Source organism: Pithys albifrons, chromosome 6 (assembly GCF_047495875.1).
Source record: "Pithys albifrons albifrons isolate INPA30051 chromosome 6, PitAlb_v1, whole genome shotgun sequence".
Classification (NCBI taxonomy): Eukaryota; Metazoa; Chordata; class Aves; order Passeriformes; family Thamnophilidae; genus Pithys; species Pithys albifrons.
The window spans coordinates 36137177-36163572 of NC_092463.1; the positions used below are offsets into that span (position 1 = coordinate 36137177).

Consider the following 26396-nt stretch of genomic DNA (forward strand, 5'->3'; position numbering starts at 1 on the left):
GCCGCCAGAGGCTACCAATCTGAGCTGGAGCCTCAGTGTTATTTTAAGCACTGTTCCCAGCTGCAGCAGCTCTGTGTTCACCAAAACCCTCCTAGAAAGGAAGAAAACTAGCCAGGCCATATGGTGGCTTCCAGGGAGATCAAGTGTTGACTTTTCTCAGCATGTCGTCAGGATAAAATTAATCCACGTTTTAGCATGGCCGGTGAAGAATCCTGTGCACCTTGCATGTTCAAACCCATGTATTTTCTCTGTCCTTTTAATTAAATTAAATTCATGTCCCTCAAACTCCAGCCTGAAGCCAGGACCTAAAAGAATACTTCGTTTGTTACTATCACTGAACAAATATATGGCACAGCTGCTGAGCTGCATTAAAAGCCAAAGGCAGGGACTTACCTGTGAGGATGAGGTCTTTGAGGGACACGAGCTTGGTGTCTGACACAGGAGAATGCCAAGAAGACTTTGTGCACTCTGACTCACCCCTGGCTAGGTAGCCCACCCTCCTGCACACTTAGACAGACCCAGGGGTGGGCTTCAGAGAGCCCCAGACTCAGAGAGGAAGCACTGATGCCACAGGGACAAACTCAAGTGAGCAGTGACACCCAAGGAGCACAGCCCATGCAGTGAGAGCGCTGTGCACACACATGTGCTGCCCAGGCAGAGGGGGGACACAGCTGTGCTGCACTTAACTGAGGGCTCTGTACTGCTTGCAAGCTTGCTGACGTACACATACATCTTTTTACGATCAGGTGACCCACCTGGTGGATGAGGGGAAGGCTGTGGATGTGGTCTATCTTGACTTCAGCAAGGCCTTTGACACTGTCTCCCATAATATACTCCTGGAAAAGCTGGTAGCCCATGGCCTGGACAAGTGTACCCTCTCCTGGATTAAGAGCTGGCTGGAGGGTCGGGCCCAGAGAGTGATGGTGAACGGAGCTGCATCCAGCTGGCGGCCAGTCACCAGTGGTGTTCCCCAGGGGTCTGTGTTGGGTCCAGTCCTGTTTAACATCTTTATCGATGATTTAGATGAGGGGATTGAGTCCATCATCAGCAAATTTGCAGATCTGCTGGAAGGCAGGAGGGCTCTGCAGAGGGATCTGGATAGACTTGAGAGATGGCCTGATTCCAATGGGATGAAGTTCAATAAGGCCAAGTGCCGGGTCCTGCACTTTGGCCACAACAACCCCCTGCAGCGCTACAGGCTGGGCACAGAGTGGCTGGAGAGCAGCCAGACAGAAAGGGACCTTGGAGTACTAATTGATAGGAAGCTCAACATGAGCCAACAGTGTGCCCAGGTGGCCAAGAAGGCCAATGGGATCCTGTCCTGTATCAAAAATAGCGTGGCCAGCAGGACCAGGGAAGTGATCCTTCCCCTGTACTCTGTGTTGGTGAGGCCACACCTTGAGTACTGTGTTCAGTTCTGGGCCCCTCAGTTCAGAAAGGATATTGAGGTGCTGGAGCGAGTCCAGAGAAGAGCAACAAGGCTGGTGAAGGGACTGGAGCACAAGTCCTATAGGGAGAGGCTGAGGGAGCTGGGGTTGTTTAGCCTGGAGAAGAGGAGGCTCAGAGGTGACCTCATCACTGTCTATAACTAGCTGAAGGGAAGTTATAGCCAGGTGGGGGCTGGTCTCTTCTCCCAGGCACTCAGCAATAGGACAAGGGGGCACGGGCTTAAGCTCTGCCAGGGGAAATTGAAGTTGGATATCAGAAAAAATTCTTTACAGAGAGAGTAATCAGGCATTGGAATGGGCTGCACAGAGAGGTGGTGGATTCACCATCCCTACAGATTTTTAAACGCAGATTGGACGTGGCGCTGAGTGCCATGATCTAGTAAATGGACTAGAGTTGAACAAAGAGTTGGACTCGATGATCTTGGAGGCCTTTTCCAACCCAATTGATTCTATGATTCTATGATCTGAGAAAGGTAATTAAGACATAGGCTCTGCTCCAAGGTTACCAAGCACTTCTGGACAAGTCCTGCTGCTTTTCTGTTCCCCTGCCAGAATGGAAAAGCTTACGCACATCCACCAGGTATCTGGATGTAAAGACAGGTGCAGGCAGTACCGACAGAACCTTCACAGCTGCCAGCAGAGAGGTTTGTTTCTCCGCATGCACAGTCACTGCAGGACACAAACACAAACAGCTTCTGTTTTAACTGCCCATCAAGAGAAACACTTAAATATGATGTCATTCAATTTAGCAAAGGTTTGTTTGATAAAACAAAACTGAAGTGAGAGCCTCACACAATATAAATCACATGTGTTCCCACACAGAGAAAATAAAAAAAAATCCTGTATATTGTGCACCACAGCCTACGGAAAAGTATATGTGTATATTAAACATCTCTATTCTAAAAGTTGTTAAAGGAGGGGTGCAATGAGCTATGTAGGAAACACATTGGGAAGAAGAATCCAAATGCTCAGCCGGCTCCAAAGTCTCCCAACTACAGTCTGCTTTCCTGTGGCAGATCACAGCAGTCAACATAAGCAAACTCAAGCAGACCTACTGGCAAAGACAATGCCTATTGGAATTACAGGATTAGGCCTACGGCACTTAAAGTAATGGTGGGCATAGTGCTTCAGTCACAAGTGAGAGAAGGATGGGGATGTTGCTGAGTGGCAGGCCTTCCTCTCAGCTGATTTTATTTAGATTATGTACTGGCAACATCCCACACACCAAAACCTTTGCAGAAGAGTAACTTGACAAACGGTCTACCACAAGGTTAAGGCTTACCAGTGTTAGATGTAGCCCAAGATCATAAGAACTGCATCAAAATAAGGCAGTTTGCATATGCCATACAGCCTGAGGGGAATCTTTTGTGGGATGAGACAAAACAGGAGTTGCACAGAGCTGGTCAAGCCCTCCGTTTCCCTTAGCCACATGATCCCAAAAGTCTGCTCTTAGCCTGTGTGCAAGATTGCCAACTCTTACCCAGCCACTGTGTGGTTTAGATGAGGAAAGAAAAACTATTTCGAACACCCTTAACATTATTGTTACTCAAAGGCTCTCATGGCAGCTTCTGCTTAGCCCTGTATAGCCCTGAAAGCCCTGTTCTTCTTGAGAGATATTAGACAGCACTTACATCTTCAAGACTGCATAGATATGAGTCCAGAAAGGACTTGATTAAATAGCACGTCATTACAGCAAATTTCTAAACTCCACAGACACTTTGAGTTTTGCACTGTCCAGTGTTTTTTTAAAAATATGTTCTATGTTTAGTTGGATGGGAAATAATTTGTGATTGAGAGTTTGACATCTGTTTTTACGATAGCTGTTTAAGTTGAGGAATCCTGAAGACTAAGCTTCTGTGATACCATTTCAGAATTATGAATGGATGTTGGTTCCTCATCCATGTCTCCAGGCCAGAGAAGAGTGATGGGCATGGTTTGAAACAGTACTGCTTGTGTATAATCTGTGAGAAAAAAGTGTCTGTCTTACCATGCACGTAATTTGTGAAGGGAAAAGTACTTCAGGCTAAGCCAGAAGACAAGACATGTGGCTGCAGGAAGTGTGGTCCTAATGTCAGACTTGCAAGCAGGTGAGAAATCAGTTGGCAAACACAGTTATGACAGACTGCTCCAGGGAAAGCATGTAACTGCAGAAAAGGATCTTGGATTATAAAGATGGAAAATTGCACAGAGGAGGAGGCCAGCAGAGAATCTCAGCTGTTTGTACAGAAGATACTAAACACTGTGGCTGCAGGAGTTTTCTTCCACCAGACTCAGCAAAAACTGAGGTTCTGAAATCCCCCATGGTAGTGAAATCTCCTGGGTCCTGGCCCTCCTCTCATCCTCTAACTGCACCCTATAACAATAATGAACTGCAGAACTAGACAAACAAAACTCAAGATAATAATGAACTTTAATGGATTTTGTCACTGAATAGGTATCTGTCCCCCCAGTACCCAACAGCCTCTGTAACTTTTCCCCATTGGCTGCTTGGGCTCACAGTCAGCTCACACACAGCTGTGTGGCTGTGGCTGGGACAAGAGCTACCAAACACCTCATGACAGTCCCGCCCTTTATCAGGTAGCCACAGGTTTTTGCCCATGGTCCTTGCCTCAGCTAAATTATGATCATGGCTATACCTGCCCAGATACCTTGCTCACCCAGGCTCCCTTCTGTTTTCCTAGCTTGACCTTGGACCTGTCCTATCCCTAGACTTGCCTGATGATCACTGGATTGTGACTGGCCCTGGTTACTGTCACTTGACCTGCCCTGCTCCCCTTGATCAGGTAACCCTGGAACTGAACTCATGAGGCACTGCCCTGCTGTCACCCTTTGCTCCAGTCCCTCTTCCCTTACAGAGCAGCACCTGACACTGCTGCCTCGACACAAAAACCTAATTAAAGAAACCCAAACATTACAGGAATAACCTTGATACCACAAAGGTAATTGCCACCAGCAGCAATGGCATAGACAGGCTGTTCAGAAAACCTTCACTTCTTGTGAACCATATGAATGGGTTTACTAGATGAGTAGAATAAAGTTTTTTAAATTAACATATGTGTACCTGGAAGTTTTGCTCAGAAGTTTGCATTGTTACTGGTGCAATACCTCCTATAGTATTTTTTTTAGTTTTGCCTTGGGGAGGTCTGAATTTAAAATCTTTTCAATGGTGACTTGAGAGTGTCCCGAAACCAACCTAGAAATAACAAACGTAGAAGTAGCAGAAATTACAGGTGTGTTACAGAGCCTGAAAGGCCCTGCCTGCCCAGAGACACCACTGACATTTACTTGTTTGGAAGAAGAAGCAGTGAGATAATTGGGCCTATGGAGACAAGGTTTTCACTGAGTTTGACAGGGGCTGAGGCCTGAACTGATGATGGGACATCTATCTCTCCTGCTGTACTTGCTTTTTGTCACTCTGGGAATTGACCCTTTCTACCCTCAAAAACAGAAAGATGCAAATTCTACGTCTCTCTTTCACTCCACGTAAGGTGAGAAGTCTAGGTTTGGTCTTTCTTGGAAACATCCTCTCCCTGGATTCAAAATCACTGTAAGCAGATCAGTAGTTCAGGGACCCCAAGTTCTGTTTTGCTGATGGAAACCAGATGCATGATAACAGCCAGACAATTTTCTCTTCTGTAGCAACTCCACTGGTTTCTCCTTATTTCCTATAGCATCCCAACAGAGTCTGACCCATTCTCCTCAGTGCTAGTTCCTGTTTCACTCATCTTTTCTCTCCTGCAGGCAGACGAGAATAAAGAAACCTTTCACCTTTTGCCTCCTGCCTAATCTGAGACTTCTTCCTTTGTCCCAGCTTCTCCAGTCACAAATCATCATCAAGAAGTAATTCTCCTTTAGAATGCACACCAGCTTAGATCTTCCTACCTCCAATTAGGGCCTGCAAGATCTGGGGGTGTCTGTAGAAGAAGTCAATAGCCATATGCAATTACAGGAAGATCACAAAAAGCAGAAATGCCAGACTGCTGCAGAAATAGTAAGCTCTTGGTGCAATGACCCATTGTCCAGCTGTCTCAGGGTCCCAATGGAGAACATGATGCTCACATCCATGACAGCTGGTTCACTTAATACGAGCTGCAACCTGTGACAGGTAACCCCATGCAGGAAATATTCAACTCCCTGATTTGTTATAAAATTCAGATACTAGAGTATGATTTGGGGAGAACGGAATAAACTTCAGAGCAAGTTTTGCAGGCATGAAGTATACACTTTGTCGATATTTAGTAAGGCAATTATGGTTTTGTTCCACATTGTGTTGGAGTGCCATCACTTGATCCTGCCTCTTTTCATTCCACTCAGATTAGTTAATTTTTAGATCAATGAGGACTTAACAGAAAGTAAATCACATGCCATTTAATAAGATTTCATATTAAGTAGAAAAGAGCCACAAAGCAAGTTGAAGTCTGCTTGAAAGCCCCAGAGCTTTGTCCAATCCTTAGTCACAATTATTTCCTCTTTCACTGCCAAAGCAAACTGCAGTGTCCATTGTACCCAAGCATGAAGACAAAGCTTGTTAACCCTTGCTAAGATACTCTGACATTTGTTGTTGCCATGTTCACAACTTAATTTTTTCTAAAGCTTAGTCTGCTTGAGCCTGATAGCAATATACCAACAAACATTTCATCTTGCAATTATGTTCTTGTAAAACCTAGCTTTAGCAAGACATCCTTTCCCTTTCCTTCCATATTAGAAGGATCAAGAATGTTAGAATTTCACTAGAAACAGCAGATAATTTGTCATATGAGCTGCATACTATAGGAAAGCCTGCTCTCTTTTCACTTTATCTGCATTGCATTAGAAGGCCACTGCAAGTTTCATCACGGTCTGTAATGGACTTCTGGAGCTCCACTTAGATCTACTATTTTAGCATGTGCCATCTGTGGAGCATAATGTTGTATGTTGTTTGGCCAGACTTCTCGAACGCAGATTTGGGCAGGGCTCTCCCCACATGGGTGTGCCCTTCCAGCCTGCGCAGTGGATTTTTTAGGTGAGGCACAGCGTGCGCAGAACTGGCCCCACTGTTTAAGTCCTGAGGTTCATCTGCCACGGCCGAGTGAGCTTGGACAGTGACAGTGAAGTCCTCGGGACTGTCACAGCACCCGGTACTAACCGGGGCTGACCCTGCTGAGCATCCAAGATCTCACGGGATGGGATGAGAGGCATTGAACTGCCAGGACATGGTCCCCACTGAGACTCAAACTCAGGACCTTGGGATTCAGAGTTCAGAGTGCTCTCCTTTATGCCCTGGGACCACCCCCGGAGCATAATGTAACACACAATGATTTCCTCACTTGAGCGGATTCACAGCTACAGACCTATATACAATTTGCACTGTAGAACTTCTACACCCCACACCTGCCCACACATCAACCAATGATAAACTAAAATTACTCAGACTGAAGCATCTGCTGGTGTGTTCATTCTGCATCCATGCTGACCCTGCCAGCTTTCATTTAAGATGCTCCCTTTCTGCTAAAAGTGGTTGGATTCCCCTGCTTAGAAAACTGCTATTTTATTTTTCTACCCTGCCCCATGCTTTGTGTTCCTGCCATGCTCTGCAGAGGCTGCAGTTGCTTGCAGAAAAGTACCTGCCATGATGCACGTAGACTTTTGCTGCAGATGAGGCCAGCTTGAACACTGTGGTAACCTTGTGGTTGTGACAGGTGAGTGAATTCAGCTAGAAAATCTGCTTCTTTTGGGACAGACTCCTACTCTGCAGAACACTACAGGAGGCAAAAACATTCGGTTTTGTTTCAGATAGGCAGGATTCGGGGAGGAGAAGTGGAAAAACAGTTTGAAAGACAAAACATTGCAAGACACCCCTGTTGCTAAAACAAATGAAAAGAGATTCATTTTGCATGGTATTATTTGTAGACAAATTGACTGCCTGTCCACTTTCCTCCCAGTTTATCACCAAACAACACTACAGCAGTTTGAAAGGAATACATGACTAAAGGTAGCCTACCTATGCAATGTTCAGTTCTGTATCTGTTGGAAATCTGTATATTTCTTGCATGTACTTGCATTAGAAAAAAATCATTTTTTCAAAGTAAATTATGAAACCTAAGTTCTTGTAGTGCATAGTCCTTCCTCAGTACAGGTACATTTCTTAAAGCAGAGAAACATGAAACGATGGCTTGGTGGCAGAGAAGAGCAAAGGTACATCCTAGGAATCAAACACACAAACCCAGGAATCAAAACCACATTATTCTGGCTTGCACACTTACAGCAGATGAAAGACAGCTTGGAAAGATCCTTGTTTCTGCAACTGTGTCTCACTGAATGATGTGGCAGGGACAAAGGCACAGCATCGGAAGCAAATCTAAACCATCTGTTAAATGTCATCATGCACAAAACATGTTACTGCATTAGCTCCAGATTCAGGGATTCAGATTAACATTCTGGCTGAGATACTAAATAAAGACTAGAAAAATCTCAAGCTAACAGAACAGAAATATTAACCTTAATAAAAATGGCATGCAATTAATTACCCAGTTCAGAGAAAAGCCAGAAGGGGGTTAGCAGACAGGTACTGTGTGCCAAGACTTACACTAAACTTTCTGGGGTTTCACAGAAACATTTCAAAAGCCCTATGGAGGACCCAGAGCCGGAGTAGCTGAGCAGGATCAAGACACCTAGCAAAGAAGAATAAACTTCTTGTTGCACTAGGAAAAATTCTGAAATCTTCAGAGCAAGGTAATGCCACTGCTACTCTAAATATCTGCTTGAAATTATTCGAAGCACAAAGTCAAGAACTCAAGGCCTAAGGACAATCACTTTTATAACAGTTTTATTCAAGTCTGTGTGCTCTAGTGTTGAGACAAGGCCTAGATCAGCATTACACTGTAATACAATAATTTTAGCCATTGAACCAAGCCTGCTTGGCATCCTTGGTTTACAATTTACAGTACATCCAAAAAAAGAGCAAAGAGAAAAGAAATCCCAAAACGCCAACAACTTTCATTAGCTCTTTGCTTTGCTTAAATATTGTTCTATAACATAAAATAATTTAATACAAAAAGAACTGTAATCCAAATACACATAATACATTGACACAGAACAGAGGAAAGATACAGTAGATTATGCACAAGAGTATTCAGTTGATGTGTTACCTACAGTGAAACAAATTGGACATTAATATAATTTAACTATTTAAGCCCAAGAGGGTCAGAGGCAACAAGTCCAGGTCACAAATAAAGCTTTTTAAAAAATAATGCAATCCTCTTTTCCTTTAAGCTTGCTGCTGTACAGAAGTTAAAGGAAGGCTCCAACAAATCACTTAATTTGACAACATTTCATCACACAAACAAGAAAAACTTGGTGGCCTCTGTTATTTTACTCAGCTCTGGGGTACATTGCCATTTGCTAATGCAACTGCTTCATTGCAAATTCTTCAGGCAAACATACCTTCAGGCGCTACTTCCATAACAACACACTTTTGAACACCATGAACAGAAGAGAAGACATACAGAGGTCTCCAAAACCAGACTGAAATACTTGAGCTGTAAGATCAATCTCAGTCCTACAGAGTTTGGAGTTCCTTATGAAGTACCCAACACCCTTTACACAGCGATTTCCACTCAAGCAGGAACTATCCCATATCTCAAAGGATCAGACATGGGTGCATGATCTTATACTAGAGTAATCTACTCACCTGGTTCTTCAGATTTACAACATTGTACCTTGGAAAGGTCATCGATTTTGCATCTGGCTTTAAACAAAAGCAGGAGCAGATCCGCAATTAATAAGGCAAAAGAAAGAAGTAGCTTATAAAAAGAGGGAGGAAATACATTCTCTGGCTGAGAAATTCTTGGACTTTCAAAGCCACAGAAGAGACATGTTAAAAGCACAGGTATTTTCCCTGATTTTTCCACCACTGTTGCCTGTCCACTCCATATAAGCCTCTCAGTTTGCATCAGGTAAAATATCTCAGGTATTTCCAGCTTGTCCTGAATTTATGACATGGAATTCATATAGCAGCACAAAATGCTGTGCCAACAGCTGACAGACAAGAACCCTACAACTCTAGTAAAGTGGTGGATGTTGATCACTGCTGAACTTGTCAGGTCTGTCCACCAGCCTGGAGGGATGCATTTTTAAACCAAGAAGAAACACCTGAGAAAAGGTCTCGGGTTAAATTGCCATTTGCACACAGAAGCTCCAGTCACCACTTACTGCCTCTTTACAGATAGCACTCTGCTAATGCAGAAGTTGTTGCTCTTTTATCTGGTATTAGAAAACATTCTCAAAGCTTACCCTGCTTGTGGTAAGAATTAGCAGCCAAACAGGCATGGCATGTGCAGTCATGGAAAGGCCACAAGAATCAGCAGTCAAAGCAGCATTTACCCAGAGGCTTTTGAGGAACTCTTTCCTCAGGTTAAGTGACTCTTTCCTCTCACAAGCAAAGAGCTTGGTCCTTCACCATTAGTCTCTGCAGGACAATCTCCCAATTTAAAGAGCTTTGCTGAATTGGGGTCATTTTCACTCACAGATACATTCCACTGACTTCAGTGATGCTTAAGTGTGTGATGAAGAGATTTCTGAATTGAGGCCTCTTCCCTTTTAACTTGAACTTTTACTACTAGATGCTCCTGGGTTTATGTGGTTTCTTATTGTAACTGCCAAGCATGACAGGCACAGGTGCCTACTGACTAAGTGGATCTAAGTATATTCTCCAGTTTGAAGCTAGCCATCCCCCAAAGAGACCTATGTTACACAAGAATGGATTCTACTCTCTGCAAAGAGCACTGCCCAAACTCAATCAGTTCAACTGTTCAACTCATAAGTATGCTTTTTTTACTGATTTTTTTCCCTGTGCCTTTATTCTTTACAGACTAGGATATCTGGATGTTGTCAAAACAACCTTGAAAACAGAGCAATGGCAGAACTGATGAAATAACAACTGCTTGAGCCATCTCAGAGATTTTAGGTGCTGTGTTCAGATACAAATGCTAACCCTGTTGACACTGTAAGAGCTGCTCACTAAAACATTTTATGACAATGACTAGTCCTGGGAGAAAAGACTACCCAAGTTGAGAAGTGGCCACGTTCACAAAGTCCAGAAGACCCCAAGGATGAAGCTCCATTCTCCTGCAGATACAGAGACTCAAGAAGCTCAGTGTGCAACTAAGCTATGCCAAACAGCAATCAGAGGCCAGGTTTGTTCTGAAACTTAACTGCTGTTAGCAGCATTCTTCTCAATGAAGCTTGGAAAAACACCAGCATCTCTTCCTGCTCCATTATAACCTCTATTGCTATGATTGCGAGACAAAAGCATCAGAACATGGCTAGAACAATGTTTCTTCTTTCTCAGACACATATGTCTCTCCAAGACAAGGAGCCTGGCTTTATCCAACCTCAACATCTGTTCTTGAGAAAATGCTGAACTGAAACAATCAAGGTAGAACAGGGAGACAGTGTCACTCACTCTGAAATGCATTGTTCTGGTCTTATGTTGGGGTTTCAGCCAAAAACTTTTGAACACAATGTAGTTTCTCAATAGCTATCCTGGCAGCTGAAATTTGAGCATGGACAACATCCTAGAAAAGTATTTCAGAGTAATGAAGGACCTACCCACCCTGCCATGATTATTTTTCAAATTGCTTATTTTAGGTAAATAAAACTTTGGCATTCCTCCTGCAGATTTGTTCTAAGACCCTTTTTGCTAGCTGTGCATCCATCTGACCCATCAGCTACTGACCTAACAGTAGCCCACTTCAAGCTGAGCTTATAAATCTACTACTCTGCACATTAAAAATGTGTAATAGTTTCTTAATATTAGCTATATTGGGCTGTCTGCATATTATTAGCATTCAAATACAGCCAGGACTGTATTAGGAGCTGATACATTAGGAAAACAATACGGCAAATATTGTTTTCAGGACCATGCGTAGGTTCACTTTAAGAGCATGTGAGATAATTTTTTTAAAAAATCCATTTTGAAAAAACAGACCATTGCTTTTAGAAACAGTAGTGACCAAAATCACCATCTTTTGGTCCATGGAAAAATCAACCCTTCCAGAAGTCAGAAATCATCAAGAAAAATGCCCTGCCTTGTCCTTTATTATTTTGGAGACACAAATATTTAAAGAAGTATAATCTTATCTTAATAAACTGAATAGCTGATTTTATTTTTCCATCAGGAATTTGTATGTCAAGAGCCAAATACAAGTGTTGCCTCTGCCCTCCCACCTCATTCCAGCTCCAACTGCCTACTTAGAGCAATTCTTAGCAAAACTTAACGTTTCTTCCCATTCTATCTCTACAAATGAGGTAGTTCAGGGTAAAACAAAACAAACGAACCAGAAACTGGATGAGTTGGATGGGACTTTGAGCAACCTGATCTAGTAGAGGATGTCCCTGGCCGTAGCAGAGGGACTGGAACTAGATGATCCCTAAGGTCCCTTCCAATCCAAACCTTTCTATAAAATTAAGTAACTACACATCCCTCAAATTCTTTTTTAGGATCCAACTTACCTATGATGCCAACAGATTACCGAGATTATCTTTTTGTCCCCTGACTTACCTTAGGAAGGGTAATTTCACATTTTTATTTGCTATTTCCTGCCAATCTCCACTTTCACTTCACTCAGTTGTATCTTACACTTCTAGTTTGGAAACGTTTTAACTCAAAGCACACCTAAAACATGTATTGTTTTCTGTCTTAGGCTTGTTACTGTGGTAACAAGAAGAAACAACCAATAAAAATGGGATGGGGGCAAAATTCCAATAGAGAGATACTGAGAGACAGTGACAGTGCACGCCTTGACACAGGGGTGCACGTGCATCTCTAAAGGGGAGGACGTGAACACAGGGCTGGTATTTGGCCTGATGTGTGATGAAGAACACAGTACTGAAAGCTACAACCAGGAGTTCCCTCCAAAAACCTCAGCCCCTAGCACAGAGACACATGAGATGGAAGGCACCTAGGAGTACAGGATGCACCTAACACATATTTCATAGGCTTAAAAATACAAAACCAAAATAATCAACATCCCCAAAGAAACAGAAAAAAATGCAAAACACAGAGTTCAAGAAGCCATTCTCACTAGGAAAATTATGTTCCTGGTCAGGAAGAGAAAGACGTTTTTCACTTACATATAGAAGGAGATAAACGTATTTCTTGTACAAAACATTGATGAAGTGCTGAAGATTTTCCAGTTGCAAAAAAGAGATCCTTGTTAGAGAGGAACAATAATAATTCTTGTAACTACATTAGACCCACCATCCAGTCATGAGTGGCAAACTACTTTTTAATCAGACACACACACCTCATTAGCCTGGGAGTGACCACTTTTGACCTACAGCTGATACAGGTAATTTTCAGAAGTTCTGTTCAAAGCTGCTTAAAAAAATCTCAGCATGGGAAAAACCAAAAGCAAATGCACATCTTAACTACAGCATGTGACTTTCTACGAGTGTGTTCAATAGAGGGAACAGCAGAATAAGCTATGAATTCATTTCCATACTGCCTCATGCAACTGCAAAAGACAATGAAACAATAAAACATAAGTTCTTCTTAAGAAGACTGTATTGTTTGTTAAACACACACAAAAAAAGTAAAAATAAAAAAAAATAAAATGTAAACCACAAACTGGATTGAAAATAGAGGAAAAAATCAGAGATACAAATTTGGTTACAGATCCTTTCTGTACAGCTAATTACCATACTGTGATAATCACCATATTATAATCTGAATTATATTCTAATCTTAAAATAGTAAACTTAACAGGAAAGCATAGGAAGGCATTCTTTCCTAAAGATACCTTAATTATATCATCAATTAATGGTTTATGAAGTCAGAATGTTATGCTCTGTGACAGCAATGAGTATATTTTGGTTCTCATATTTGGTGTTCATATTGCTTGTTTGCATTTGTTTTTAAATATGCCTATTCCCCTCCCTCCTCCTGTCCAGTTTTACCCAAGTCTTAAGTGAATGACAGACATGGAAGATAAGAAACTGTTGTGCAGTGACAGGATAAGGATCTGAACTCCTAATTTCCAAATATAGATGTCCTTGTTTCATACCAAAAAAAAGAAAAGCCAAAAGGAGGGCCTAAATCACTGTGCAAGACAGAAACCTCCTTTTTTGCCACCAAATTCGTAAGAGTTCTTGAGAACATTTACAAAATGCATGGGAAAGGTTAGAAAGCAATAAGCACTTTTTCCAAGAAGAAAGATTTTTAAAAAATCAAAAATTAACAAATCTTATTAATATTAGCTTAAAATTACTTACAAACGTGCCAGGCTGTCACTGAATTTTGGGGTACAGTACTGGGTTTGGTTCCATACATCTAATTTGACTCCAGGTCCCATATTCATCCCACAGAGATGAATTAAGTTCCAAATAAAAGTTAAGCTCAAGATAGAAAGGTGACTCAAGATGAGAGGCTTCCTGTCATGTTGTATTTAACAGAACACTCCAGATGGCAAAGGCCTTTCTTTACTCCACCATTACTGCCTCACCTTCAACAGAATGAGAGGTATCCAGTTTCATGACATATCGGAGCAACATCTCTACGCAGCATTGTCCACAAAGTCTTAAGATAACAGCATGCTATGAAGAGGAAGGCAACTACTCCCATTCCTAGAGGTACAGAAAAATACTTCATCATATAAACATGCCAGTCTGGAACAGGTTTTCCCACATCAACAATGAAAAATTCACTTTAAAAATACTCATTTTGCTAGAAAATCATGACAAAAAGAGTATTTTCACTGAGGTTCTCTGCTCTGTACTGAATATCAACCCACTGCAATAATCTGGAGAGAAAATACCTATAAAAAGTCACCCTCGCACCTCTGAAAAGGATTGAAAGGAGATGAAGACCTACTTGCTAGTAAAACAGAGCATTGTGCAGTCCGTAAGAAGCAACACTATTAGAGAAAAATCTGTAGCTATTTAATCACCTTAGTTTTGACACAAAAGCTTTCCTCTCTCTACTTGTCCCACACTCAATTTCTGTGAAACATAGACATTTATAAAAAAATTTAACCTTTTTTTTGCACTGGTTGCTATGTCTCTGCTTTCCCCCTGTTTTACAGGAAAACCAAACAGCCTATAAGGATGCCATGTTTTGAAGAGCCAATAAACTTTTTTCTATTTCCTAAATCAGCACATCAGATACACAAATTACGTACTGCCAGCTGACTAAAAAATACAAATACATTTCCAGATCACAAACGTTTCTCTCAGCTACAATCCCACTATCAGTTAAAAGACCACCACTCCCTCTTGTTAAGGCCTGTAATTAGACACACTTTACTTCATTCTTTTGTCATTATGTTTTCGATTGCTCAGTGACTTTGTACTCCCATGTTATCTTTTTCTCATTTTCCCCCCCAAAAAAGGTGCAACTTATTTAGATATTTAGGAAGGAATACATGTGTTAGAATTTTTTTGAAGTATGATTTTCACCATCTTCCTCAGGAATACTACTAGAAAGGTATGTCAATGAACAGTATTCTGAAACTTCTGTCTCCCTGAAAATGGGAATACTAGTAACCAATAGAAAAAAAGATTTGTGAGATGATGGGCTCATATCTTCTCACTATCTAGTAGACTATAGTGGAGGACTCCTCACTCCTTTGGAGATGTGGAGCATCTCTCCTCACACAGCTGGGAAGGAAAAACCCCAACAGATTAAGAAAGGAGAGAATTCAAGCCAGGATGGGACAGATGGACAATGAGAGGTTTGGGGATGCATAAGGTAAAAAACCAACAACTCTTTGCATTGAGAGTCCCCCCTGCCTGTCAGAGAATACCCCACCATCTACTAAAGTCAATAGCCTTGGCTCCACAACAGTCTCCTCTTGCCTGATACCTCAGGTTAGTAACGGGAGGACAGTTATGGGTTGATGCTCATGTTAATTCACATACTAGATTCAATGAAGAGAAGTCCATCGAAGAGGAGTTTAAAAAACCAAACCAAACACAAAACAAACAAACACCAAACATTATACTTCCACCTAGGCTTTCTGGCAGCTTTGTAATAACAGTATCTAGTTTGGAAACCCTGATCTGGATCCTTGACTACTCATCACCTGTCCTACCCACTTAGTTGATGTACCAATGTCCATTTGGTATTAAGGAAAATGCTCTTTGGAGAAAAATACTTCTCATTGTTCAGCTGCACACCACTTTCACCAAGTGATTATCTGAAAGAGAGAAAGCAGCAAGGAGCATCTGATACTTCAACCTCAACTTTCTTTATCAAAAGAGATGACACAACAACTTGCCTTTACAGCTGTCTTGCCTGATGGGAACTTTACAGAAACCTCAGAGTTTACTTGGTGAAAGCAACTAGTCAACTATCAGAAAGTTTAGTAGGCTGAGGTAAAACAATGATCTAGCAAGGTGGCCTTCCATTTCATGCAAGTACAAGGAATTTAAAGATTTCTGTTCAAATGGAGCTATTCCAGGTGATGCCTTTGCAGAGCAGATGATACTTCCTATGACATTTATAACAGTACTTCTTGGATAGAAAACTACATTTCAAAGCAGCTGATCTACTTCTGTTTCAGATTTTTTTAAAATGGTAAGGCAGATTTGAAAAATGGACTGTTTTAATCTCTTTTTTAATCCCTCTGACAACAGCCTCTCACTGACATTTCCTTGAGTTTGATTTATATATAACACAATCAAAATTAATCATCTGTTGGATGGGGTTTGCCTTTTGTTAGTCTTTGGATCACAAATTGATTTTTTCAGAAATGGAAAGCAAACCTATGAATGCTTAAGAAATCAATAGTGCTAAAGGTCTAAATGTAACAAAAGGGTCAGAAATACAAGTTTTGTTTTTTAAGTATCTTAGTCCCACATCACAACACCTTGTCTACACAGTCAACAGTCTATCCAGCTTCAACATCTAGTGTAGCACCATTAAGGCTAGCTCAGGAGCATTCAATGAGGAGGGCAGCAGAAAGCAGTTCTGCCATTAAATATGTTTCACAGAATGTAATAAGAAATATGTGACCTTTCTACACAAAACCACACTGCAATTGCTTGAAAAAAGGGTGCACTGGACTAATGGCAACATGCTGGTTTCAGTCCTCAAACAGAACTAAAAAACCTTATGTACAGTTCTTCCCCACATGCTGGTTTTTAAAATCAGACTACAAACATCTAAACACACAGGTACTCTGTGCTGACAGCTGCAGGAAGTATTTGGCTACACTGCTTCCACAACAGGACTGGACTGCCCCAACAGGCTGAGCACTGCACTGGCAGCACTGTCAAACGAGTTATTTGCAAGCAAATGGTCAATAGATTAACAAAATAAGCACAGATCTGTACAAGAAGAATGAACAGATATGCTGTACCCTGCAACAAAGCAGATTACTCTATTACACTCATATAAAGGCTACATCCCTTATTTATAATGCTGAACCTGGGGAAGAGTGAAGCTCTCATTACAGCCAGTAAGACATACCCGCAGTGGCACAGACTTGTAGTCTTTGTACAGAAAACTGTGAGCATAGGCACACCCTATCCGTGTGACTTCCTCCTTCAAGACAGGGGTTTGTTCTTGCTCCAGATTAAGATTTTTACATATTTGAACAAGAATAAAGTTTTACATGTCTACAGTGCCTTTCACTTAAAGATCTCAAAGGACTTTATACCTATTATGTATATCCCAATCCCTCCCCTTGTGAGGTAGGTATTATTCCTATTATTTACAGATGGGGAAATTCAGGCACAGAGGTTACATTATTTGCCCAGGGTCACACAGTGAGTCAGTGACAAAATAAAACAGAATCCAGATGCTCTGATTCCTGTTTGCACAATCCAACTACTAACAAGCCTCACTTTCAAAACAGCCTTAAACAAGTACCAGTGTGCATAAGAACAGTCTTGGGTTTCATGGGTCACTCCTAAAAAGTGTAAGAAAGGAGAAAAAAATCAATTTGGGAACACATAATTTACTTTTGCAAGTCAACACAGCTTTAAAGAAAGAGTTCCTCTAAATCCCTTCCCAAAGCTGAGGAAACTTGAAAAACAGGTGGTGGGAAAAGAGACCGATGGAACCAAAGTGTGAAATAAAAAAGCAAGATAAATAGCCATACCATAAGCCCTCATCTTCTTAAAAGCACCGGGTCATAGAAAAATACGGCTGAGAGGGACCTGAAGAGACCACTAAAGTTCCTCCAACCTACCTACAAGCCAGGATCAACTACACTTACTTGTTTCCAACATTCTGGTTCACCTGGTCTCAAAGACCTCCATCAGTGGAGATGCCATGCCCTTCCCCTACAATCTGTTCTACCTTACACTATCAGATAAGCAAAAGAAGACAAACAAGCCTTAAGACAGCTACTTCTGCTCTTTTAGTGGGGGTATGATGATTCCCAGGTCTGTCTAACAATTGGAATATATTGCAGAAAAGGTAGTCTCTTGATAATTATTTGCTTCTGTCCTGGATTCCTTGGGAAAACATCAAACACTGACATCTGCTGTAGTGTACTATTTGAGTTTTGAAAATACTGATTAATACCAGCATAGATACCAATATACTTACTGCAAGTGCCAAATCCTACAAGGTCAGTAACAAAAGGCTTTGATATGATAATTTTAGCTCATTGCAGATTCAAACTGCAGTAAGAGGGCAGGAAAGACTACAGAAAAACCCCACAGCAAAAGTCAGCAGCTCAAAGTTGCCAAGTTTCACCCAACTGCAGACAAAAATTAGGCAGTCGACAACACATCTTCAGCAGAGGCAGCACCATATGATCTCTGTAGCATCCCTCCATCTCATCTGTCTTCAAAGTGCATTCTCAGTGCAAAAAGTAGGATTAAATTTAGAGGGGCTCACTGTCCCCAGTGATTTCATATTAAGACCAGAATTCTTGCTTGAGTTCATATGCTGCAGCTTTGTGTGTGTTAAGTTCACTTCTGCATAGCGGAATGGTGCTGTCCTGGCTCTGCCCCTCAGCGTCCATGTCCAACAGTGTCCGCTCCTCTGCAGGAGGACCCACCTGGAAGGGAAGCAGTGCAGGCAGTCCAGGTCTCTCTTCTACAGTGCTGCTGCTACTAGCAAAACAAGAGTCCAGATTGCTTGGAGTATCAGTACTTGAACTGTTGGCAGAAGATTCACCCTTGGCATTGCTGGGTGACACAAACCACCAGGGATCAAGCCGCTGCCGACTGGCTGCAGGACGTGGCCGGGGCAGGAACTCCAATGTTTTGGGTCTTTCCAGTGTCGGATCCTGCTGTGCATTCCATCGTCTTGGGGTTGGAGGAAAAACAAGGTTGGGGTCTGGCAGGCGAGGGACCTCACTGGGATCTCTACTTGGACTAGGTGTTTTTAATACACCTATCCAAAGAAGACAATGTAAAAGAAAAGGGAAACATGTTAGATGTCACTGTTGCAACACATCTTAGTTTACTTTATGTACAGTGCAAAAACATTTTCAAAGCAGAAAGCCTCCATTCAGAATCTATAAACTCCATATCTTCAAAATGATGCCAATCTGAAGTCACTGGCTTCTTTATCCCTACACTGTTCCCAACACATTGCAAGACACTTGTTTCGCTGACCTAACACAAGCATCAAGTTTGGTTTATTCTCTCATTTGCTTTCTTATTTTCAGACTGATAAGCATGGATTTGACCTCCTACCAAAGGGGAGGACTCTCCAAAGCCTTCAGAGGGCACATTATCCACTAACAATGTGAATCGATCACAAAGACACTCGCACAGCATGATACATGACACCTGCTTGTCAGAAGCAGGGCCAACTTCCTGGAAGAGCTGCTTAACACTACCTACTGTAGATGCTTCCTGGTTTGTTTTTGTTTAAGGGTAGGGGATGCTGTTTGGTTGATTTTTTTTATAAACACAATGTCGCTTTTACATTTTCATAAATACCATTTTAATGAGAATTCTCAGCTGCATTAACCCACATTTTACTGCAGACATCCATTCAAAAGACAGCCTCACATTTTTTTTAAGATTGGGGAAAAAGTCTAATTAAATCAGATTTTAATTTATCATTCTAGTCCTTTTTTTTCCTCTGAATTAGTAGGGCAAGAACAGAGGAAAACATTTTTTAAGTTGTGAAGTCACAGCCATTCCTAGACTGCAACAGTGAGAACACTACCTACCCAGAAAAACCCACCGTATTTGCAAAGGATTAAGTGCAATAGTGGCGCAGCCACCAGCAGTTTTAGAGATCCCACTTTCACTGACTTTAAAGATCAGAATTAACTTTGAACTACAAATAAGTATATAAAGACAATGGAGATGGAATTCGGAGGAACTGTTAAGAATCTGCAGTATTTGTACTTTGGTACCATTTTTGTTTAAGAAACATTACTATGCTCTGCCTTACAGTGTGGGGGAGCAGAGAGTTCCTTAGCACAGAGATACTGGAACAGAAACCATTACTGCATTATTCTGTTAACTATGTGTGTGAAGAAAGCATCCATAAGCAATTCTTGTGGGCTGGTCATAACAATGGATGCTGTATAAGCAACAAGTAATTATACTGTTTATGTCTTTATTCCGAAGAGGAAAAGCAAGATGGCTGAAAACCTACCTGCTCCCAGTGCTCCAGTTAAACAGCTACTGGAAGGGCACCCACTGGTTGGGCACCCATTGACAATTAGTCCACTCCCTTTGATGGCCCCATCAGAAGGTGTGCGCCTGTGCCCGCTTTGCTGGGTGTGGGAAGAGACTGTCACATGTGTGGGGGTCAGGGACTGGTTGGGGTCTTGTTTGAACCTCTCGATCTGGACGTTGACTAATGGGTTGGTAATGGCTGGCAAGGGAGCCTTGACTGTCACTGGGCTGACAGGCATTTCATATACCACGATCTCATCACTGTCTGAGCGCAGCAGGGACCGGGTGGAATTACATTCGGAAATGGAAGACAGGGAAAGAAGGGTGAGGGATGTGGATGGCTCGCCTAGCAACAACAGGGGATCCTCTTTCTTGAAGATTTTTCGGGAAGGTGGACTAGTGCTCCTGCGTGGGCGTCCAGCTCGCTGAAAAATGCTGTCACGCTTTTTCTTCTCTTCCTTGGGTGCCTCCGGCTCCTCCTCAATCAGCAGCTGACACTTCCCTGCTTCTAACAGATCAAACCCCAGACCTGCAGCAGCCAGCACAGCTCCACAGCCAAGCAGTGCAACCTCACATCGCTTGTGGTGGGAGCCACTACGTTTGAGGCTGTTGGTGGGTGTCAGCTGTGGGGTACTAGTAGCAGAGTTTACAGGCGTGGACTCCTCATTGGCATCGCTAGAAGGGCCATCCCAGTCTTCATTCTTCTGAAATGGGATACAGAGGTATGACTGATTGTGCACAGGTGAAGGGTGCACTTTGCCCTCTCCATTAAGACATTCGTTGTCTTCATCATCTGGAAAGCAAATGAAAAGAGACTTTGCATTGATCGAATATTTTCACCAGCAAATTTAATTGCCTTATAAATATAGATGGAAAACAAGCTTTTTCTCAGAAGATGTAACAATTCTCATCACAAGATCATTCATCAACTGCCAAGTACTCACAGGCTATTGTCTCCAAAGCAGATAGGCTGAGACAAATACCTGGAAGCACTATAAAAGTCTGTTTGGGATTAACTGCAGAACAGCATTTCGGAAGCAATCTACACCTCAGTTACTTCTAGAGTAAATTTGTATGTTTGTGAGCGAGAAGCAAAAGGCAGGAAAATTATAAGGAAGGTGTGCAAGTGAAGGTGTAACCATGCTGCCCATTTAATTATCAATGTACAGGAAGGGAGCTGAGAGACAGCATGGAGCTAGAGGAGAATTAACGGAAACTTGTTAGCTTGACAAATAAGCACAAGCAGAGAGGTGAATAAAAAGAAAATCCAGAAGGAGAAAGTGGATACTTCATAAAGAATAAAAGAAAAACAGGTACCAAACAAAATTAAGATATTGCTGTAAGGCAACAGGTGAAAGTCAGAAAAGAAGAGATTCATTTAAATGTGAATGGAAGTGCAGATGAGAGTATCAAGTTCAGAGAATTCCTTTACCCATCTCCGCTAAGCTGGTGAATCCTGGAAAAACAGGTGCAGTTCTCTGGATCTTCCCAAGGTTCGGTGCACTGGATGACCACTGTTTGTATCCTTCTACCAGAGCTTTCAGACTGAAATAGTAAAAGGATGAGAGAAAACCACGCTCACAGTTTCCATTTTTACATTCTTTATCATTTTATTTAAGAGTATGCATGTATCCATCTCAACTACACAGCTTTGAAATCCTCTCACAGCAAGAAATTGTGACATCTTTATAGCACCTTAAAAGACAAAAAAAGTAAAAAGGCTCCTCCATTGTTTGTTACACCACAGCAGCAAAAAGAGCTCTGCTGATAACTAACAGCTATGAATGCAGAATAATAGAAAGCACCACTGCAAAAATCAGATAAAACGTCTTCTCTTGAAACCAAGACATCTTGATTTCTTTTGTTATCAGTCCTACCATGACAGGTAAAAAATAAAGTGCTCAGCAGGAAGAGGGGAGAATTACCTTCCAAAACATTGCCATGTAAAACAAAAATGAACAATGAAATCCAGGGATCACTCACTAGGACAAATAAAATAGTAAGCTAAAGTCACTGTAAACAACAAACCTGTGACTCTATATTATAACCCGCACTATTTCCCCTCTAAAGAAAACACTGTATTGAAGTACAGTTAATAACCTGGGTTCTAGATTATGGAAAAATAGGTAACTAAAATAATAAATCATGTAATTGTTTCTGTTACTTACAAACAAAAAACCTCCACAAACCCAATAGAAGTAAAGAACCCCAAATCAAATCCCTACTTTGAACTGTTTACAAAAGTGTATCACCGGGTACCTAAACTTATTAGTAGCTCCTATTCATAGGTATTCCATTGCCATCATCCTGCAATATTTTTGTAACATTAGACATGTCAACAGCTTTGGTTATCAGCACAACTTTCTGACATATCAATATTCAAACTTTTATTATTTAGTTATCAACATGGTCTGAACTGGAGAGCTGCTGGTGGCTTTCTCCACATAGTACTGGTGAAAAGCAACACACTTAGGATAGGCAGAAATTAAGTGAAAAGAATAAAAAGATCTGAGGATAGTCTGAATTATCTCAGCTGGACACACAAAGCATCAACCTGTTATTAAAAGAACACAAAACTTAGGAGATGAGATCTCTTCCACCTCCGTTACTAACTTGCACCCTTCTTTGGTAAGATATGTAATTCATTCTTTTACAGAGAAAAGGAAATAAAAGAATATAGAAGTTACCTCTCATGATTCTTATTTTCTACCAGAATCATTCTGCATTTCTAAGACAGCTTCTGTTCCAGGATTTCAGAATTTTATTGTATCAGGGATATTTTCTTGCACTGATACGTGTTTTTCCTCTGCTTTCTACCTAATTGGGATGCCCTGGGTTTCACCAAACTATGTTGCAATAGCAAGGCCCACAGGACCTAAACTTGATTGAGTACATGATCAGTAGGTTGAAGACTACTATAGGCATTACATTAGAAGTATCCTGTGCATGTCTCAACTGTCTTTCAAGTCCAACCCCATCAACCATTCTGACAAATGCAGTACCTTGCTGTGAACTTGAATCCAGACAGCACAGTGCTGAATCCCACTTGACAACCACACGGTTTTATAACAGAGATGCAATTCAACATGTGGGTCTGTTCTGATTTACTCCCTCCATCCTATACTCAGCTATAGAACACAACACACCAAACAAATATGTTGAATCTAAGTTATCTACGTGTACAACATGCCTAGGATACATACTATGAACAGAGATGCATATTAAGGGAAAGCCAGTGAGTGAAACCATACCATGTTAGCAGTGTAACCACTCCACTAAATGCCAAAGCTCTAACAATATAGGTAGCCAAATACTGAGGAATGTGAGATTTACATGGAGCTAGGAAAACACATACTCTGTTCCCTACATGTGTAGATAGAAAAGCTGTAAGATTTTTCTATCCTAAGTTTAGCTCTACACTTTACCCCAGTTTTCCCAGGGTTCAGTATTGGGGTCAGTCCTGTTTAATATCTTGACTAATGACTCGGATGAGGGGGTGCCCCCCTCAGTCAGTTTGCAGGTCACACTGAGTTGGATGGGAGCGTTAATCTGCTGGAGGATAGGAAGGATCTGCAGAGGGATCTGGACAGGCTGTATCAATAGATCAAGGCCAACTGTATGAGGTGCAATAAGGCAAAGTTTTGGGTTCTGCACTTGTGCCACAACAACCCCAAGCAGTGCTACAGGCTTGGGGATGACCAGCTGGAAAGATGCTTGATGAAAAAGGGTAATGGGGTGTTGGTCAAGAGCTGGATGAACACGAGCCAGGAGCTTGCCCAGGTGGCCAAGAAAGCCAAAGGCATCCTGGCAGAACTAGCAAAGAGATTGTTCTCCTGCACTCAGTGCTGATGAGGCCGCACCTCAAATCCAGTGTTTGGTTCTGGGACTCTCACTAAAAGAAAGACATTGAGGAGCGGAAGCATGTCCAGAGAAGGGCAATGAAGGGTCTAGAATGTCACTCACATGAGGAGCAGCTAAGAGAGCTGGGGTTGTTTAGTCTGGAGAAAAGGAGGCTCAGGAGAGACCTTATTGCTCTCTATAACTACTTGAAAAGAGTGTGTAGTAAGGTGGGGGTTGGTCTCTTCTCCCAAGTAACAAGTGACAGGACAATAGGAAATGGCCTCTCAAGTTGCACCAGGAGAAGTTTAGCTTATATTGGGAGAAATTTCCTCACCAAAAGGGTGGTCAAGCATTGGAATAGATTGCCTAGGAAAGTGGTAGTATCACCATCCCTGGAAATGGTCAAAAGGTGTGTGGATGTGGCACTTGGGGGTATGGTTTAGTGGTGAACATGGTGGTGCTGGGTTAAGAGTTGGATTGACAATTTTAAATGTATTTTCCAACCTTAACTATTGAATTAATTTTTATATCCTTACTCTGTAAAACAAGAATTAAGAATAGTAAGAACTATCATTTGAGTCCCTAACGTTTACTGCAACTTTGTTCCCTCAAAATTAAAATCTGCAGTCCAGTATGATCTCAACAAGAAGTAGTTCATTGTATGTTAACCATACTGCCCTCTCAGCAACACTATCACATTTCAGACAGTCTGCAAAATGCAATAGCTGTATTAAGTCTCTCTAGAAAAGATTTTGAGTACTATAGAACATCTCAGCTGCAGAGAGAACAGGATAGTTTTCTGTGCAACCGGTTAGCAATGAACTGCTTTCCAGCTGTTGGGGCCCAAAAGCCATCAGTGCTTCAGACAGTACAGTCATGAACAGAAAACTGAAGAACTTTATGCCCAGAATTCTAAGAACATGACTTCAAGATAGAAGTGTTTTTCTTCCAGCTTCAGTGATCTCCTTCCCTAATATAATTAATGATTTCAAAGTGTGACATCTGTTTTAATTCTGTATAATGCTATACTTTATCTGCAGAACAGGTAAAGCACAGACAGCAGTCCAAGAAGCTTTCTCCCTGTTGCCCTGTTAACATGACATGAGTCTATTTGAGAGAGAACATCTTCTAATAGATCCAGGCTCTCTTGCAGAGGACTGCAATAGTAATGCATTATAGACATATCTGTTTTTCAGGCATTTCACACCTGAGCACACAATAGTAAAGACAAAGATTATAACCAGTTATTTTATTTACCCTGCTACAAATACGGTGAGTCAAACTGCCAGTTTAGCAGAGGGAAAAAGCTTCAAACTCCTTGAAAAATCATAAACCATTCAAACCTCCAAGAAGACCAAAATACTTCTATGTTTAAAGAAGTATTTCAGCAATGATCCACTGAAGACCTGGTATAGATAATTCACATTCACACATAAAAAAAAAGAAGTTACAGAACAATAACTTAAAGAAGCAGAAGTACAATCTGTAACTTTGCAAAAAGCCCTTTCAGTATGTATTCACTCAAGGTACATGTCCTGTTCAAAAGACTGAAGTGAAGATATTTGCCTGGCTCTACTAGGTAATTTTTAAATAATAGCATCTAAGAGACAAAAAAGTGTATCTGAGAATTGAAAGAGAGAAGTGTTTTCAGATATGATACGAAACTACAGAAAGCTGAGCCTGAAAATAGAGAAAACCTACTAGAGAAAGAGTTTTGCTCAGCTAAAAAGTTCTACTGCTTACAAATACATGTAACAATGTAGTAGCAGTGAAAGCTGTCACCAGCAAGGGATTGAATGCCATTTTGTGACCTGTTGGGAATCTCTAACTTCTCTGTTAGAAGATATGTTTGGAAGCAGGAAAGTGTTTGCAAGAGGATAGGCAAATTTCCCGTGAGCCAGTTCATACCAGTTTTAGAACCTGGAAACGAGTCTGCTTCCAGGCCCTCTCTTACCCATCTTCTCCTGTACCCAGCTCCTTGTGACAAAGTGAGCTCGGTCCCCAGGTGCGTCCCTTTTTCTTCTGGCCTCTCTTCTCTTCTTCCTCTCCTTCCTCCTTTGGAAGGACTGAGCTTCGTCCCCATGTTTTACTGCTTTCAGCAGGAGTCACTTCACAAGTGGGAAGAACAGTGGAAAATGGGAAAGAAAAAGATACACAAATTAGAGAATTGGTTCCATGGCAACATAAAGAATAAAACACAGGTCAAAACAGGAATAGTAGCAAAAATTATTTTACCGTATTTTTGACCATTTATCAACACAGATCTAACAACCAAATCCCTTCAAAATTAGGCATTCCCTAATCGCTTCAAGTAGAAGTAGCCTTCACAGCTTTATTCCATCACCAGTTTCTCTTTAGAACCACCAGTCTGATACCAGACACACAAACACTATACATCAGTTAACATGACTTTCATAAATATAAAACATGCATGTCTGTCTGATTCTGTTTTAGTATGGGAACATTATTTGCATGACAAGCACCCTTGTTTTTATTTCCTTACAACAGTAACTTAATACACTTCAGTAATGT

General features: G+C 41.5%; 1 protein-coding gene across 3 annotated transcripts in view; it reads right to left on the reverse strand.

Annotated features, from left to right (window-relative positions):
• Window positions 1-8236: 8236 nt before the first annotated feature.
• Window positions 8237-26396, reverse strand: part of MAP3K9 (mitogen-activated protein kinase kinase kinase 9) — a 68617-nt gene continuing 50457 nt past the window's right edge. The window contains exons 8-12 of one of the 3 annotated variants that reach the window (XM_071558216.1): window positions 25819-25972; window positions 21457-21569; window positions 20002-20817; window positions 18440-18777; window positions 8237-14051 (exon numbers count right to left, since the gene is read on the reverse strand). In XM_071558216.1, the coding sequence (XP_071414317.1) occupies window positions 14040-14051; window positions 18440-18777; window positions 20002-20817; window positions 21457-21569; window positions 25819-25972 (1433 nt within the window). In that variant the 3' untranslated portion in view covers window positions 8237-14039. Of the gene's footprint in view, window positions 18778-20001; window positions 20818-21456; window positions 21570-25818; window positions 25973-26396 lie in introns of all 3 variants that reach the window. The other 2 variants (XR_011698069.1, XM_071558215.1) reach the window with 2 other exon arrangements.